At 47.6% G+C, this 16,318-nt stretch overlaps 1 protein-coding gene and 1 long non-coding RNA gene across 3 annotated transcripts in view; one reads left to right on the forward strand and one right to left on the reverse strand.

The window, feature by feature from the left end:
- The window catches only part of SMO (smoothened, frizzled class receptor), a 30,673-nt gene extending 29,728 nt beyond the window's left edge, over positions 1–945 (reverse strand). For both annotated transcript variants that reach the window (XM_083572693.1, XM_083572692.1), the window contains exon 1: positions 127–945. In XM_083572693.1, coding sequence (XP_083428819.1) covers positions 127–412 — 286 coding nt within the window. In that variant the 5' untranslated portion in view covers positions 413–945. The remainder of the gene's footprint in view (positions 1–126) is intronic.
- LOC310743171 overlaps positions 1–16,318 on the forward strand; it is a 194,536-nt gene that overhangs the window by 154,925 nt on the left and 23,293 nt on the right. Inside the window, exon 2 of the long non-coding RNA XR_014538850.1 lies at positions 10,817–10,920. This is a non-coding gene — a long non-coding RNA (uncharacterized lncRNA). The remainder of the gene's footprint in view (positions 1–10,816; positions 10,921–16,318) is intronic.

The following is a 16,318-nucleotide window of genomic DNA, read 5'->3' on the forward strand; positions in this document are numbered from 1 at the left end:
GGTATAAATAAAAATTAATATGATGATGATGATGATGATGGAGGGCCAGGCACACACACATTTTGGCACGCTGCATGGCCCCCACGCTCGCGGGGCTCCCCAACCCCCGTCCAGCAGCCCCCTTACCGGACCACAGGAGCAGCTTGTCGTGCGCCTCCTCCTGCGAGCTGGAGTCCCCGGCCAGAAGGGTGGAAGTGGCGGCGTAGGGCAGCGGCGAGCCCAGGCACACGCTTTGCTGGAGCGCCTCGCATTGCGCCGCGCGCTTGCACCGCTCCTCGCCCCGGCCCGACGGCGCCGCCGCCGCGCTCCCGTTGAGCCTCGAGGCCGCCGCTGCCGCCCCGCCGTCCGGAGCGCCCAGCCCCACGCCCAGCAGCCCCCAAAGCAGCCACCGGACCAGCCCTAAGCGGGCCATCGGAGCGCCCGCGCCGCCTGCGCCTCCTCGGGTTTCCCCGGCCGTGCGCCTAGGGCGCACCGGGCTCCGCGCGCAAGGCGCCTCGTCCCGGGAGTCGCGGGCCGGGCAGCAGCGGCGTCGCCTCGGCCTGGGCCTGGGCCCCACCGAAGGCCATGATCCAGAGAGCCGCCCCCTCGGCCGAGGCAGCCCCCGGGATGCTTTTTCCGTCCCCCAAAAAAGTCAGGAAGGAGCGGGAGGAAAAAAAACTTGGCGCGGACTTTTGCCAAAAGTTCCCAAGCAGAAGAAAAGCGGCGGCTGCAAAGTTTTGGCCGCCTCTTGCGGCAGTTCCTCCCGCCGCCGCCGCCGCCCGCTCCTCCTGCTCCTCCTCCTCCTCCTCGGGCTTCTTTGTTGCTTTTGCTCCTTTCTCAAGAATGCGGGGCCGGGGGAGGGAGCCCAAAAGAGGGAGAGGAGCCCGGGCTCGCCGCCTCCCCCTTCTGCCTCCGCGATGGAAGCGCAGCGGGGGAAGGAGACGCCGAGAGAAAGCGAGCAAGCGAAGAAGACCGAGGAGAGGGAGAGGGAGAGGGAGGGAGAGAGATCAGACCCCCCCACCCCCCACAAAAAACTTGGGGAGCCCAGCGAGAGAAAAAAACAGGGGGCCCCGTGGGTGGAGAGCTGCTGCCTCGCTCCCCCCTCGCCAAAAAACACAGGAAAACCCAAAACTTTCCACCGCCTCCTGACGCGCCCTGGGAGGAAAAAAAAGTTACGTGTCCGTCGGTCACAGTCTAGCGTGACCGAGCGACGGATCTGTGGGGAGGGCAGCGCAGATTTTAAGGAGCCGGCTGGGTTATCCGAGGCAGCCTGTGCCAACCGGGTGCCTTGTAGAAGTTTTGGATTACAGCTAGTGCCGCATTTACGTATAAGCTAAACAAGCTCAAGCTTTGGGTCCCACTCTCTTGGGGGCCCCAAAAAAAATTAAAGGGGGGGAAACTGGGTGTACATTTCCAAACTAGAAGATGAAAAACAAATAAAATAAAAACTACCTACAGCAACAGTGTTTTGTGTTGTGGAGGCTCCTATGATGTAAGTCATGGGCCCCGCCTGCTAGCCTGCTCCCTAAAATATCACTGCTTTGCTCCTTTCTATATATAGGGTGCCTACATTCTGCATGGAGTGGTTGGATGGCAACATGTACAAATGGCTTGAGATACCTGTTAGGTCCATCAATTGCCATATAGCATATATTCCACACAAAAAACAGCGACAATTTATTGTTGACAAAGGACATCTGGACATATAAAGAGCCCCATTACCTTCAGGAGCTTAGGGCCTCATCAAACCGAAATCCGGCCCTGACTACAGCCCCCATGAGCCAATGGAATAGAAATATAACTAATCAATATTATTATTTGTTCGTTTTTTTAAAAAAACCAAATAAAACCCACAACAGTGGGTTGCTGCATCCAGCGTTAAGTAATCCTAAGAGGAGACCCATTGAAATTAGTGAATGTGGACCACTTAGGTCTGTTGACTTCAATGGGTCTACTCTATGTAAAAAGTTAGTTGGATAGACTTGTACTTCTTTTCATACCCACCTACACGGTGAATTGAAACAACAGATTGGCCTCAGAAGACTATGAGAGTCAGGACAGAGGTATTCTTATTTATTTGCTTACATTACATTATCTGTCTACAATGTTATCAACAATAAATTGGTGTATGTTTATTCAAAACCTGCCAAAGAGTCCAATTCATTTTGTTGTATTTTTAAATAGTTTGTATAAAGTTCCCATTCCTCCTTGAAGTCACAATTGCCCTTGTCTCACAATTTGTATGTCAATTTGGCCAGTTCTGCGTAGTTCGTCAATTTCTCTTGCCACTGTTCCTTTGTCGGGGTTTCCTCTTTCTTCCATCCTTGTGCTATCACGACTCTTGCCGCTGTTGTAGCGTCCGTAAATAATAAAAAAGTGAATTTCATTAAAGGGAATTGTTTTCAAATAGACATGAAAATTTCCAAGTTAACAAATGCTCTACCTGCAGGTATAGGGCGGTATATAAATTCAAACAATCAATCAATAACATAGCTGTCAACATGCCTTGTGCCCATCAAATCGGCCGCGTTGCCTGGGGACTCGCCTTTGCTCAGCGCTTCCCAGCGGAGAGGTGACGGTGGTTTTCCTTGCTGCATCCCCTTTGCCGGGTTGCTGCGCTGTGGGAACCACCGCTTGAGGCTTCGTTTGGCTGCTGGCTGGGCTTTCTGCCTTTGGCTCGGAGGGGCTCAGAAGTTGAACATACCTGTGTCTGGAAAATCCCTTATTTTGGCTGCTGATCCCTTATTTTCGAGGCTGCTGGTCCCTTATTTTCAAATCTGTAAGTTGACAGCTATGATCAATAATAACCCACCAATATAACCAATACATAGAAAACAACAATGAAAATAACACATCACATAGTCAGATGATTGCAGAAAACAAATGCGCCTCGTAGCTAAAGATCTCACAGAGAGGGGAAACAGGCACATCTATGTGCTATTTATTTCATACAAATTATATACTCTTTTTTTTTTAAAGAAAAACATAATTCAAAGCAGCTTACAAGCGGTTTCCGATTATCTCCTATACATAAACAAAACACCCCTCAACCCATTTTTATTTTATTTAGATTTCTTTTTCATTCATTACATACATCTCATATCCATAACATTAACTATACATTCCTTCCTCCCTCTCCTCCTTCGCTTCCCCCAACTTCCACTTCTAGTTTGTTTCTCCTTTCAGCCACCTTGCTACCTTCTAAAATAAAAAAATACTACTAACATATTTATACAATAACATCTAACCTAAAAACATCAAGATGAAAATAAATACACCATATTATTTCTCTGTCTTCTACACATTTTCTAATACTAGTAATGTGAATGTTTATTTAAATCCTGCCATCAAGTCTTTCTTTGTTTCTGCAAATGTAATATAAGTGGTTCCCATTCTTTTTCAAAGTCACTGTTGCCTTTTTCTCTTAGTCTGTCTGTCATTTCTGCTAGTTCTGGATAGTTCATCAACTTCTCTTGCCATTGTTCTTTAGTTGGTATTTCTCCAGTCATCCAATTTTGTGCAATCAACATTCTCGCAGCTGTAGTGGCATACATAAATAAAGTCACCCTTAACCCATTCTATTAAAGGGACACGGGTGGCGCTGTGGGTTAAACCATAGAACCTAGCACTTGCCAATCGGAAGGTTGGCAGTTCAAATCCCCACGACGAGGTGAGCTCCCGTTGCTTGGTCCCTGCTCCTGCCAACCTAGCAGTTCGAAAGCACGTCAAAGTGCAAGTAGATAAATAGGTACCACTCCAGGAGGAAGGTAAACGGCGTTCCCGTGCGCTGCTCTGGTTCGCCAGAAGCGGCTTAGTCATGCTGGCCACATGACCCGGAAGCTGTACGCCGGCTCCCTGGGCCAATAAAGCGAGATGAGCGCCGCAACCCCAGAGTCGGCCACGACTGGACCTAATGGTCAGGGGTCCCTTTACCTTTAACCCATTCTATTAAACCCAGTCCTAAACGTATCCTGTACATTACACTTCAATTTGAATATGTTTGTCATTTAAAAAAAAATGGATTACATCTGTATCTCAAAGAAACCTAAGGAGTTGCCTTTTGTTCATGGTAAGTTTGATGCAGGTCAGAACTTTATTGTCTTTAAGGTGGCACAATGTGGATACTTTTATTTGTAGATTTCAGAGACCAGCAGCTTAGACTAAGTTCCTTTAGCTGACCTTTAGTTAGCCATACAAAAAAAAAAGTCATTCTAGAAATTAAAATAGAAAAAAATTAAAATATAAAATTATAATATTAATTAAAATATAAAAAAATTACTGTACACAACTGCAACACTACCAACCAAGTTTCAAAACCCAGGACCTTGGTGAAATAAATCACTGACTCATTAAAACCTCACTAAAAGCTTTCCTTCAAACAAATTCACTGTTTCAGTAATGTTAGTCTAATAACTCCTGTATTTAATTAGCTGCTTTGCCAGGAAACAATCTGGAGATACACAGATTATAAATGACTGATAGTGCCGGATTATATCTGATTCACTCTCTGGCCATGCAAGAATGTCACTCGAGCATCTGAAATGTTATTCGCTTTTGCTGCACGTTAAGGGATATAATTTGCAGGAATATTAGACATGACTTCCTGGATCAGAGCAAAGTTGGGCCAACATTCCGGTTTGGATCAAAAGACTCCTTTATTTTGGTGGAAGGTGCTGTCTCTATTTAAGAAAACTCCTTCTGCTGGAAGTAGTCATACCTCAGGTTAAATGTGCTTCAGGATGAGCACGTTCAAGTTGCGCTCCGCGGCAACGGAGCACGTTACTTCCGGGTTTTGCCGCTTTCGCATGCGCAGACGCTCAAAATGACGTCACGCGCATGTGCAGAAGCGCCGAAACATGACACGTGCACACACATATGCACAGACACAGGTTACGTTTGCTTCTAGATGCGAACTGGGCTCCAGAACGGATCCCGTTCACATCTAGAGGTACCACTGTATGGAGATTTGCCCAATCACAACCTAAAGTCTCCAATGGTAACCAGCTATGTATTTCTATAAATTTCATATGCTCGGCATAGCAGTGTTGACAATCTACTCTAGCATCTGCCCTATGGATGTTTCGGGCTGCCAATCCCAACAGCCTCAGCTAGCATGGCTGTACTGGCTGGGGCGGATGGGAGTTGAAATCCAAAACATCTGGACGGGCATCAGATTGGAGAATGCTGGACAATTCTCTCAACATCTGGGAAGCAAAAGTAAGTAAGACATCCCAACCATAACCTGTAAGATAAGGCGGGAACCTAAGAACAGCCCTGCTGGACCAGACCAAAGCAGAGTTTCTCGAACCCAGTACCGGGTTTCTGTGGGAAATTTGAAGTCAAACCTAACTGCTAGTTAGTATGTGAAGGGGTTAAGGACCACAGAGTTCTAAATTGCTAGAGTAGTCTCAGTTATATCAACACCCCTCCTTCTCCTAAGAGGAGGTAAGGCTTGTTTTCTGTTTCTCTCGCTGTCTCCATTCATGCTGCACACAACAGAGGCAAACATGCCTGAACATATCCCTCTGCCTGAAACATGTGTCTGAGGCTGCCCTTCCTGGGTTTTCCCCTCAACTTAGAACCTTTGCCTGCATTTTATCATTGCGGCTAAGGGCAATGCATGACTGTAAGTAAAGTATACTTTAAACTTACTTCAGTGCGTGGTCTGTTTCTTTGCTGAAGGGGCTGGGGAGGGCCAGTTGCCTCAAGTAGCTGGAATGAGGGGAGTCCCACATATAACACACCAAAGTCATCCTAAGGGATGTCGTTTATTTATTTCATAAGATTTATACACTGCTTGATTGTAAAAACAGCAACCCTCAAAGCAGTTTAAAAGGCAAAGGGACCCCTGACCATTAGGTCCAGTCGAGCCGACTCTGAGGTTGCGGCGCTCATCTCGCTTTATTGGCCGAGGGAGCCGGTGTACAGCTTCCGGGTCATGTGGCCAGCAGGACTAAGCCACTTCTGGCGAACCAGAGCAGCACACGGAAATGCCGTTTACCTTCCCGCAGGAGTGGTACCTATTTATCTACTTGCACTTTGATGTGCTTTTGAACTGCTAGGTTGGCAGGAGCAGGGACTGAGCAACGGGAGCTCACCCTGTTGCGGGGATTTGAACCACCGACCTTCTGATCAGCAAGTCCTATTCTCTGTGGTTTAACCCACAGCGCCACCCGCGTCCCTCAAAGCAGTTTACAAAAAGATAAAACAATAAAACTGAGAAAAAATTACAACCCTGAGCTTGGATAACAGAGGGAAAGCTTAGAGCTACCCTAGACTCTAATTGGCTAAGAACTGGAAAACCACAGGAACCCTCCTTTGCTGCCTTCTGTGTGTTGGGGCTGGAATAACCCTACTCATTGGGTTCCCCCCTCCCGACTGACTGTTAAGGCCTAAGGTCACAAATTTATTTCACACAGGGAAGATGGGCTATTCTAATCCAGACTAAAATCCTTTTGTGCACTGCTCCCTATATTGCTAAGTCCTTGGTGATCCACTGTCGTCAGCAGAATACGTATAATTGCTTGTATGTGCCTTAAGTGTGGGCAATGTGCATTGTGGGAAGGCTGCTACTCAGAAATCCAAAACTGGGGTCCTGGGGTTTGGGGAGGGGGGAATACACATGAGCCAGAATGAAGAAGAACATTTGCAAGGCAGTGAGCCCGGGTTCAAAGCTTACAGTATTTCGGTTTTTGCCTGGAATAAGGAAAATACAGGCTGAGTTTTTGGACACCATTGGGACTTCCTGAAAGAGTTGCTTGCATGAGGAACCCCCATCACACAATAAACCCCCATCCGGAAGCACCCCGGGCAACGGGTGATATTTTCCCCATGTGAGATTTCTGAAAGAGAAATCCTGCACCATTCGCATTAACGCTCCCTTCCTAACCCCCTTTCCTCACTCTTCACTTCAAACTTCAACAAGCCACTTTTGCCGCGGATATTTTATAAAAATACCCCAGCTGCTATCTCTATTGGGTTTGAAATGGTCTTTGCAAGCGTTTTACCTGTGTATGTATGTTAAAGGTTTTATTTTTTTTAATATTTTTTATTAGTTTTTTTTAAACATATTATTTCCAACAAGCACATAACATAACTTCTTATATTATACATTGTTTTAGACTTCCATCAACACCTCTGATGATTTTCCATTCTTTATCACTTATTCTGCATTTCCTAATATATCTAATACTATTCATTACCATCAACTAATAATTCTCTTCATAGTCTTTCTTGCAATATTTCATATGGTTCTCCTTACAAAACATCTTGCAGTCCTACTAGCGTATTGTGTACATTACTATTACTTTTCAAATAGTTCGTATATTTACTCCAGTCTCCTAAGAATCTCTGATCCTGCAGGTTTTGAATCCTTCCAGTTAATTTATCCAATTCTGCATAGTCCATCAATTTAATTGTTTAATGGTTTTAACAATGATTTTATAATTTCAGTGGCTTCCCCTATGTTCCTACACGGTGTTGCGGAATCACTTTGAGGACCCTCGTACCTACGGGACCGCCTCTCCTGGTATGTCCCACAGAGGACCTTACGGTCTTCAAGCAAAAACATCTTGGAGGTCCCAGGCCCCAGGTAGGTTAGGCTGGCCTCAACCAGAACCAGGGCTTTTTCGGTTGTGGCCCCGATCTGGTGGAACGCTCTGTCCCAAGAGACTAGGGCCCTGCGGGGCTTGACATCTTTCCGCAGGGCCTGCAAGATGGAGCTGTTCCGCCTGGCCTTTGGCCAAGGCACAGTCTGACCCCATCCTTCTGTAATCCTCAAAGCACCCTAGCCCAATGGTTGCCATTAAATTGATTCTGAATTTATTTTAGAATGAATTGATTTTAGAATGCTGTGTCACTTTTATTGTTGTTAGCCGCTCTGAGCCCGGCTTCGATTGGGGAGGGTGGGATATAAATATTTATTACAGTGGTACCTCGGGTTAAGTACTTAATTCGTTCCGGAGGTCCGTTCTTAACCTGAAGCACCACTTTAGCTAATGGGGCCTCCTGCTGCCGCCGCACTGCTGGAGCACGATTTCTGTTCCCATCCTGAAGCAAAGTTCTTATCCCGAGGTACTATTTCTGGGTTAGTGGAATCTGTAATCTGAAGTGTCTGTAACCTGAAGTGTATGTAACCCGAGGTACCACTGTATTTTATATTATTATTCAGAGGAACCTCATCTCAGAAAAAAGGCTGGTGTGCGTTGGGGAGGGGAAATAGAAAAAGAGGGAGAAATTAATCCTGCAATCTTGAGGACCACCAGGCGTTATGGAAGGGCCAGTCCAAACATTGCCTTGCAAAGCCAGGTTTGGAGGTGAGCCACGAAAACATCTCTCTCTGCCTCTCTGGGCAGCGCAGAGAGAACCCGCCATCGATGGCCCTCCTGGACGCATCTTAGAGCAACAGGTCTGGCTAGAATCTGAGGCAACAGCTTTCCGGGCTTCCCATCCGAGTCCAGGCTCCATCGCAGGCCAGGCCTCTCCGCCAAACAGGCTCCCTCTGTGCCTCTCTGCTCTCTGACGCTGCTTCTCTTCTTGGCCTGCGAAGCGGGACGTGGGTGGCTTTGCTCCTACTCCAGCGTCGCTCTGTTTGCTGGGAGACGGAGGGGGGCTCTGGGGCTGCCAGGGCAGGGAGCCTGTGGGTGGGTGGTCCCCCTGCGTGGAGGCCTCCCTCCCTCCCTCCCTGCTTCCCTTCTCCTGCCTGCCTGAGTGCAGCTGCTCAGCCATCTTTCCATGCACAGAAGGACCACGGAGTGACCGGCTGCCTCCGTCTCTCGCCGGGAATTCAAAGGGGGCAAAGGCTTGGAAGCAGTGTTGTCACCAGGGAGGTCCAGGTGGGTGGCCCTTCTAGTGAAGGGTTGGGGTCTCCTGCGCTTCCGGCAGTGGGGGGAGGGATTCCAGGTTTGGAGACCAGGGGGCTGCCCTGCAGGGGTTCTGGGAGAGATCCTGAGCCCTACGGTCACAGATCTGCCTTGCCCGCTTTCTGGCTTTCGGACCAGTTAAAAAGCAACAGCAACCTTGCTTCTTAGACTGCAAAACAAAGAAAAGTTTCTTGCACTCTTGATATGCCCAGAGGCCGCTTTGTGCCGTGAGCCTCCTCCCAGCGCCTGCCGCCGTGGCAGAAAAGGTCTGAAGGTCGAAAGACAGGCTGGCTTTTTGGACGGGTGACCTTTTCCAGCAGGTGAGATTTCTGAGAGAGAAATCACCCACCTTTCGCACCGACGCTCCTACCTTAACCCCCTTTTCTCAGCCTGTAGCCACTATTCTCCAGATCTCAAACAAGCCACTTTTTCAGCGGAGATTCTTTAACATCCCAGCTGTTGTCTCCATTGGGTCTGAAATCATTTTTGCAAGCATTTTACCCACTTCTGTAAGTTTAACGGTTTTCAAATTGTTGGTGCATCCGCAGTGGTTTCCTATACAGTATGTTTTCTTCCTAATGGTTTTGAAGTGCAGGAGAGAGAGGAGGGATGAATCCTGCAATCCTGAGGACCACCAGGCGTTATGGTGGGGAGGGTGCAGTCCAAACATTGCCTTGCAAAGCCAGGTTTGGAGGTGAGCCACGAAAACATCTCTCTCTGCCTCTCTGGGCAGCATAGAGAGAACCCGCCATCGATGGCCCTCCTGGACGCATCTTAGAGCAACAGGTCTGGCTAGAATCTGAGGCAACAGCTTTCCGGGCTTCCCATCCGAGTCCAGGCTCCATCGCAGGCCAGGCCTCTCCGCCAAACAGGCTCCCTCTGTGCCTCTCTGCTCTCTGACGCTGCTTCTCTTCTTGGCCTGCGAAGCGGGACGTGGGTGGCTTTGCTCCTACTCCAGAGGCGCTCTGTTTGCTGGGAGACGGAGGGGGGCTCTGGGGCTGCCAGGGCAGGGAGCCTGTGGGTGGGTGGTCCCCCTGCGTGGAGGCCTCCCTCCCTCCCTGCTTCCCTTCTCCTGCCTGCCTGAGTGCAGCTGCTCAGCCATCTTTCCATGCACAGAAGGACCACGGAGTGACCGGCTGCCTCCGTCTCTCGCCGGGAATTCAAAGGGGGCAAAGGCTTGGAGCAGTGTTGTCACCAGGGAGGTCCAGGTGGGTGGCCCTCCTAGTGAAGGGTTGGGGTCTTCTGCGCTTCCGGCAGTGGGGGGAGGGGTTCCAGGTTTGGAGACCGGGGGGGGGGGGCTGCCCTGCAGGGGTTCTGGGAGAGATCCTGAGCCCTACGGTCACAGATCTGCCTTGCCCGCTTTCTGGCTTTCGGACCAGTTAAAAAGCAACAGCAACAAGTGCAAAACAAAGAAAAGCCCCCGTTTCTTGCACTCTTGATATGCCCAGAGGCATTTGCTCCTTCTGCACCAGTGCTCTGTTTGCTGGGAGGTGGAGGGGGGCTCTGGGGCTGCCAGGGCAGCTAGCTTGTGAGTGGGTGGCCCCCCTGTAAGAAGCCCTCCCTCCTCCCCTCGCCTGCCTGCCTGAGTGTAGCTGCTCAGCCATCTTTCCATGCACAGAAGGACCACAGAGCAGCCAGGTGCCTCTGTCTCTCTCTCTCCTTGGAACTGGGAATTTGAAACTTAGCAGCATAAGAAGAGCCCACGGATCAAGGCAGTGGCCCATATCTAGTCCAGCATTCTGTTCTCACAGCGGCCAACCAGGTGCCAGTGGAAAGCCAGAAAGCAGCATCTTTTTGTTTTCTTTTTTGCTCTGCACATTTTTTAAAATAGTTTTTAATAATAATAATAATAATAATAATAATAATAATAATTTTATTTATACCCCACCCATCTGGCTGAGTTTCCCCAGCCACTCTGGGCGGCTCCCAATCCAGTGTTAAAAACAGTACAGCGTTAAATATTAAAAACTTCCCAGGGCTGCCTTCCGATGTCTTCTAAAAGTCTGGTAGTTGTTTTTCTCTTTGACATCTGGTGGGAGGGTGTTCCACAGGGCAAGCGCCACTACCGAAAAGGCCCTCTGTCTGGTTCCCTGTAACCTCACTTCTTGCAGTGAGGGAACCGCCAGAAGACCCTCAGAGCTGGACCTCAGTGTCTGGGCTGAACAATGGGGGTGGAGACGCTCCTTCAGGTATACTGGACCGAGGCCATTTAGGGCTTGAAAGGTCAGCACCAACACTTTGAATTGTGCTCGGAAACGTACTGGGAGCCAATGCAGATCTCTCAGAACTGGTGTTATGTGGTCTTGGCGGCCGCTCCCAGTCCCCAGACCAGCTGCCGCATTCTGGATTAATTGCAGTTTCCGGGTCACCTTCAAAGGTAGCCCCATGTAGAGCGCGTTGCAGTAGTCCAAGCGGGAGAGAACTAGAGCATGCACCAGTCTGGCCAGACAGTCTGCGGGCAGATAGGGTCTCATCCTGCGTACCAGATGGAGCTGGTAGACAGCCGCCCTGGACACAGAGTTAACCTGCTCCTCCATGGACAGCTGTGAGTCCAAAATGACTCCCAGGCTGCGCTGAGGAGATTTCACCCCTCCCATATCCAAGAATCTGCTGATGTTCTCTGCTGATTCTCCAGAGAGGAGGGGGCGGTTTCTGTTCTCTACTTATTCCGCTCCAGCCTCACATCAAAGAGTGAGAGAGAGAGACTGAGTGTTAGAGAGAGATCGTGTGTATAGATAAGGTTGCTGCTAAGAGCAGCTGCAGACACTCAGTGCAGTTCAGCATTTATCGTTTAGACCTCATTTAGTTCTGTGTATAGTTGTGTATTATAGTTGCAGATAGACTAAAGAAGATATTCTACAGAGCTGCTCTCCGAGTCGTTTCTGCTCTGCTGTACTCTGCTATACTCTGCTGTGCGACGACTGTCTTCTTGTGGAAGTGAATCCGGTGCTCACAACTCGAAGCTGTGAGTCCACAGCACTTTGACCTGTTCCTGTGCAGAAGGTGGTCTCTGGAAGTTAACCCTCAATAAATTTTGTGTATGTTTATTCAAAACCTGCCAAGGAGTCCAGTTCATTTTGCTGTCTTTTTAAATAATTTGTAAAAAAGTTCCCATTCTTCTATAAAGTCCCAGTTGTCCTTATCTCCATAGCTGTCAACTTTCAGATTTGAAAATAAGGGATCAGCAGCCTTGAAAATAAGGGATCAATCGCCTCACCTGTCCCGGGGACAGTCTATGGGATATCTAACAATCCAGAATAGCAGCGGGAAGCAGCGGGAAACGGCGCTGGAATAAGGGAATTTCCCGTAAAAAAAGGGACGGTTGACAGCTATGCCTTATCTCCCAGTTTGTATGTCAGTTTTGCCAGTTCTGCATTGAGCCTGAAAGCAGGATCTGAGCACAAGAGCAATTTTCCCCACCTGTGGTTTCCTGAGAATCAGAAGCATCGCTGCCTCGGGCATCTTTTTATTTGGTCTGGGAGGAATGTAGGCAAGTGCCATGCCTTGCCCCGCCCAGTCTTGCCTTAGGCCTCGCCCACCACCCACCAGCTGTCCCCAGAAGTCCGCCCTCTAGGGAACACAGCCCTTGGGCTTAAACCCCCGTCCCTCACCTTGCATACATTGGATTCAAGCAGCCTTCCTTTTTTATTATTTATATATATTTTTATTGATTTTAACATATAAATTATAAAATGTACCACAAAACTTATCACTTATACAATCTTTTTAGACTTCCATCAGAACCTCTGATGATCCACCGTTTTCACCACTTCTTATGCATTTCTTAACTTTATATTGCCTTTACATCTCTTAACAAATCCTGCCCCTTCTTCATTTTTGCAATACTTCCAATAATACTCCTCACAAAACTTCTTGCAAACCTACAAACGTCGTCTGATCTTCACAAATACTTTTCAAGTAGTCTGTAAATTTACTCCAGTCTTTTGTGAATTTATGGTCCCGCCGGTTTCGAATCCTTCCTGTTAGTTTATCTAGTTCTGCATAGTCCATTAACTTCATCCTCCATTCTTCAATTGTCGGTAGTTCTTCTTGCTTCCATTTTTGGGCCAATAATATTCTTGCTGCTGTTATTGCACATAAAAAGAGCTTACATTCCTTTCTATTTATATCGCTCCCCACAATGCCCAGTAAAAATGCTTCTGGTTTCTTTATGAATGTATATTTCAACATTTTTTTCATCTCATTATATATCATCTCCCAGAGGCATGTCACCTTTTTACATTCCCACCACATGTGATAAAATGTACCCTCTTTTTCTTTACATTTCCAACATTTATTACTAACGTTATACATTTTCGCTAACTTGACAGGTGTTATATACCATCTATACATCATTTTCATCACATTTTCTTTTAGGGCATTGCATGCAGTAAATTTTAAACCTTCTTTCCATAACTTTACCCAATCACTCAGCTGTATATTATACCCAAAATCTTTGGCCCAGTGAATCATAACCGACTTAACCTCTTTGTCCTTCAAATGCCATTCAAGCAGCAATTTATACATTTTAGACAACATTTTGAAATCATTACTTTCAAGCGGCCTTCCTTACCCTCAAACCCTCCAGACGCTGGGGAACTGTAGCTGATGGGAACTGTGGAGCAGAACCTGCGGAGGGCACCAGGTTGAGGAAGCCTGGATGAAAAGAAAGCCAAAAGCCAACAGGGTGACACACAGTGTACGTTTATTCTCACAGAAACGTAGCGTCACACTGAACAGAACATGTAAAATTCAACAGCGACGGTGTCCTCTGTTTTGAAAAATAATTGACCCATCAAAGCCCTAAGGTCCACATAACAGAGAAGAAGGAGGTTAAGCTCCGGTCGAGTTTTGCAATGTCTCGAGAGCCCAGGAAAAGTGAAACAAAAAGGCTCACAACCAATGGGCGGTATTATAATAATAATAATAATTTATTATTTATACCCCGCCCATCTGGCTGGGTTTATAAGGCGGCAGTTTATATACAGTCATACCTCTGGTTACAGCCGCTTCCGGTTGCGGCTTTTCGGGTTGTGCACCGCCGAAACCTGGAAGTACCGGAATGGGTTACTTCCAGGTTTCGGCAGTCGCGCATGCGCAGAAGCGCCGAATTGCAACCTGCGCGTGCGCGGGTTGCGAACGCTGTGGGTTGCGAACATGCATCCCACACAGATCACGTTCGCAACCCGAGCGTCCACTGTGCTGCCATCAATGTGCACAGCATTTCATCGTGAAACATACGACAACAGCAACCACAATCCGCCCTTTTTGTGTTAATTATTAGATAGGGAGCTCCACAGAGTGGAAACAGGAGGGGAGGAAGGTGTTAGGGAAATGAGGGATTAAGTTGAAGAACTAAATTATTATTACGATTATTATTATTATTCCCATTGGCTATTTGCTGCCCAACTCGGTGAGGTCAGCGAGATGAACATTCTCGCGGCTGGTTGGATAATCTGTGGCTGGCATCTTTGCTTCCCCCAAAATCCCCATGGGTGCCTCGCACGTTGCCAGTTTTGAAAATTCACACTGCATCAAATACGACACGCAGAAGAAGACTCCATACGCCACAAGATCTTCTTGGGAAACAACAACAAAAGGCACCCAGAGTGTCAAAAGATACAGGCACTGGGCTTGAAGAACAGGTCCCATGGATGAAATCAAAAACATTCAATATACATTCAATCACAGCGAAATAAGCCCTGGCAGGTGGTCATCTGACCTCCCAAAAACCTCCCAAGGCAGGAGAGTCCAGAATCTGCAGAGGGAGACCATTTCATTAGAAATGGCTCTTACCATCAGAAAGTTCTTCCTAAGGTTTAGTTCAGGGGTCGGCAACCTAAGGCCCAGGGGCTGGATCTGGCCCAATCGCCTTCTCAATCCGGCCTGCGGACAGTCCGGGAATCAGCGTGTTTTTACATGAGTAGAATGTGTCCTTTTATTTAAAATGCATCTCTGGGTTATTTGTGGGGCATAGGAATTCGTTCACTACTTTTTTTCAAAATATAGTCCGGCCCCCCACAAGGTCTGAGGGATGGCGGACCGGCCCCCTGCTGAAAAAGTTTGGTGACCCCTGGTTTAGTTGAAATCTCCTTCCTTGTAACATGAATCCACTGGGTTCTGGAGCGGCAGAAAAAAATCTTGTTCCCCTTTTCCATGTGACAATCGATGCAGTTCTCTTCTCCTGAAATTCCTGGCCCACCCTCTCCCCTAATATTTCACCCCCTTCTGCATTTTTTGGGGGGCGGGAAGGGCACCCTACTACTGACTCTGCCTCAGAACAAGGGAGACTGCCTTAAAAGCACCCTCCGGGTCCTCAGTCCTTTTCCAATGCCCCTCCCTCAAATTTAATTTATTTATTAAATTTGTATATCGCCCTAAACCTGTAGATCCCAGGGCGGTTCATGCCACAAAATTACAATATAAAAAAAGACAAAATAAAAATAAGAACAGAAGCAAACCAAAAGCACATTTAAAAGGGACGATAGTATGGATGGTGGGGGGACACAAATGGGCCCCGCATTTATTTATTTAAGCCATTTTCATAAACCACTTAATAAAATGAAATGTCTAAGCAGTGTAAATAAAACAGAAAAATAATTTATTAGTAACGTACAGATGAGAAAACAGAATTTAGAAACAAGTATACACAGCTAAACGATGTACCCAGGTTTGCTGAAATGATTGTTTAAAAGGTTTCAGCTCAATCTTTTGTGTGTGTGTGTGTGTGTGTGTGTGTGTGTGTATATATATATATATATATATATTGTCTGTCTGTCTCTCTCTCTCTCTCTCTCTATATATATATATATACATGGCAATGGTAATGTTTTATTTTGTAGTTTTGTAAACCGCTTAGAGCTTGTTGTTTTTCAAACAGTCTGGCGGTGTTGAATGTTGTTAAATAAAATAAATAAATCCCTAAGGCCCCTCCCAGGTTGAGGAACCATTTCCCAACCCTCCACCCTCCCATTTTCTACCTACGAAGGCCCCTCCGCCATTTTGAAAACCGCCCTTGCCAATTTCGACATTGTGCCGGGAGCCTCAGCCAAGTGGGCGAGGTTCCCGCCTTCAGACGTTGCCCCGTCCTTGACCCATGAGGGACGGGGCGGCCATGGGGCGATGGGAGATGCTAAACCTGTGGCCCGCCCCCCTCAGGCCAACCTTGGCCCTGAAGAGGACACTATACACAACATGACAACGGCAAGGTAGGTTTTACCGGAGTTTACGGCACAAGGTCACTTCCTGTGGGGAGCCATCTTGGATACCAGGGAGATGGGCAAGGGTTTGGTCCTAGGGAAGGCCGTTTGGCTGTTTCCCTGCTTCTGATGAGGCATTTCTTGGTCATCTTGGACCTCTCTTACCCATTGGTATGTTACATTCATGTTGCCTCCATTTAAGGTTCAGGTTTCCGTCCACTCCAAGATGCCCTCTTCCTTTCCCCATGTGGCTCAGCTGCAGTTTGGGGAGGGTCCTCA

This window comes from Podarcis filfolensis, assembly GCF_964270895.1.
Source record: "Podarcis filfolensis genome assembly, chromosome: 10".
NCBI lineage: Eukaryota > Metazoa > Chordata > Lepidosauria > Squamata > Lacertidae > Podarcis > Podarcis filfolensis.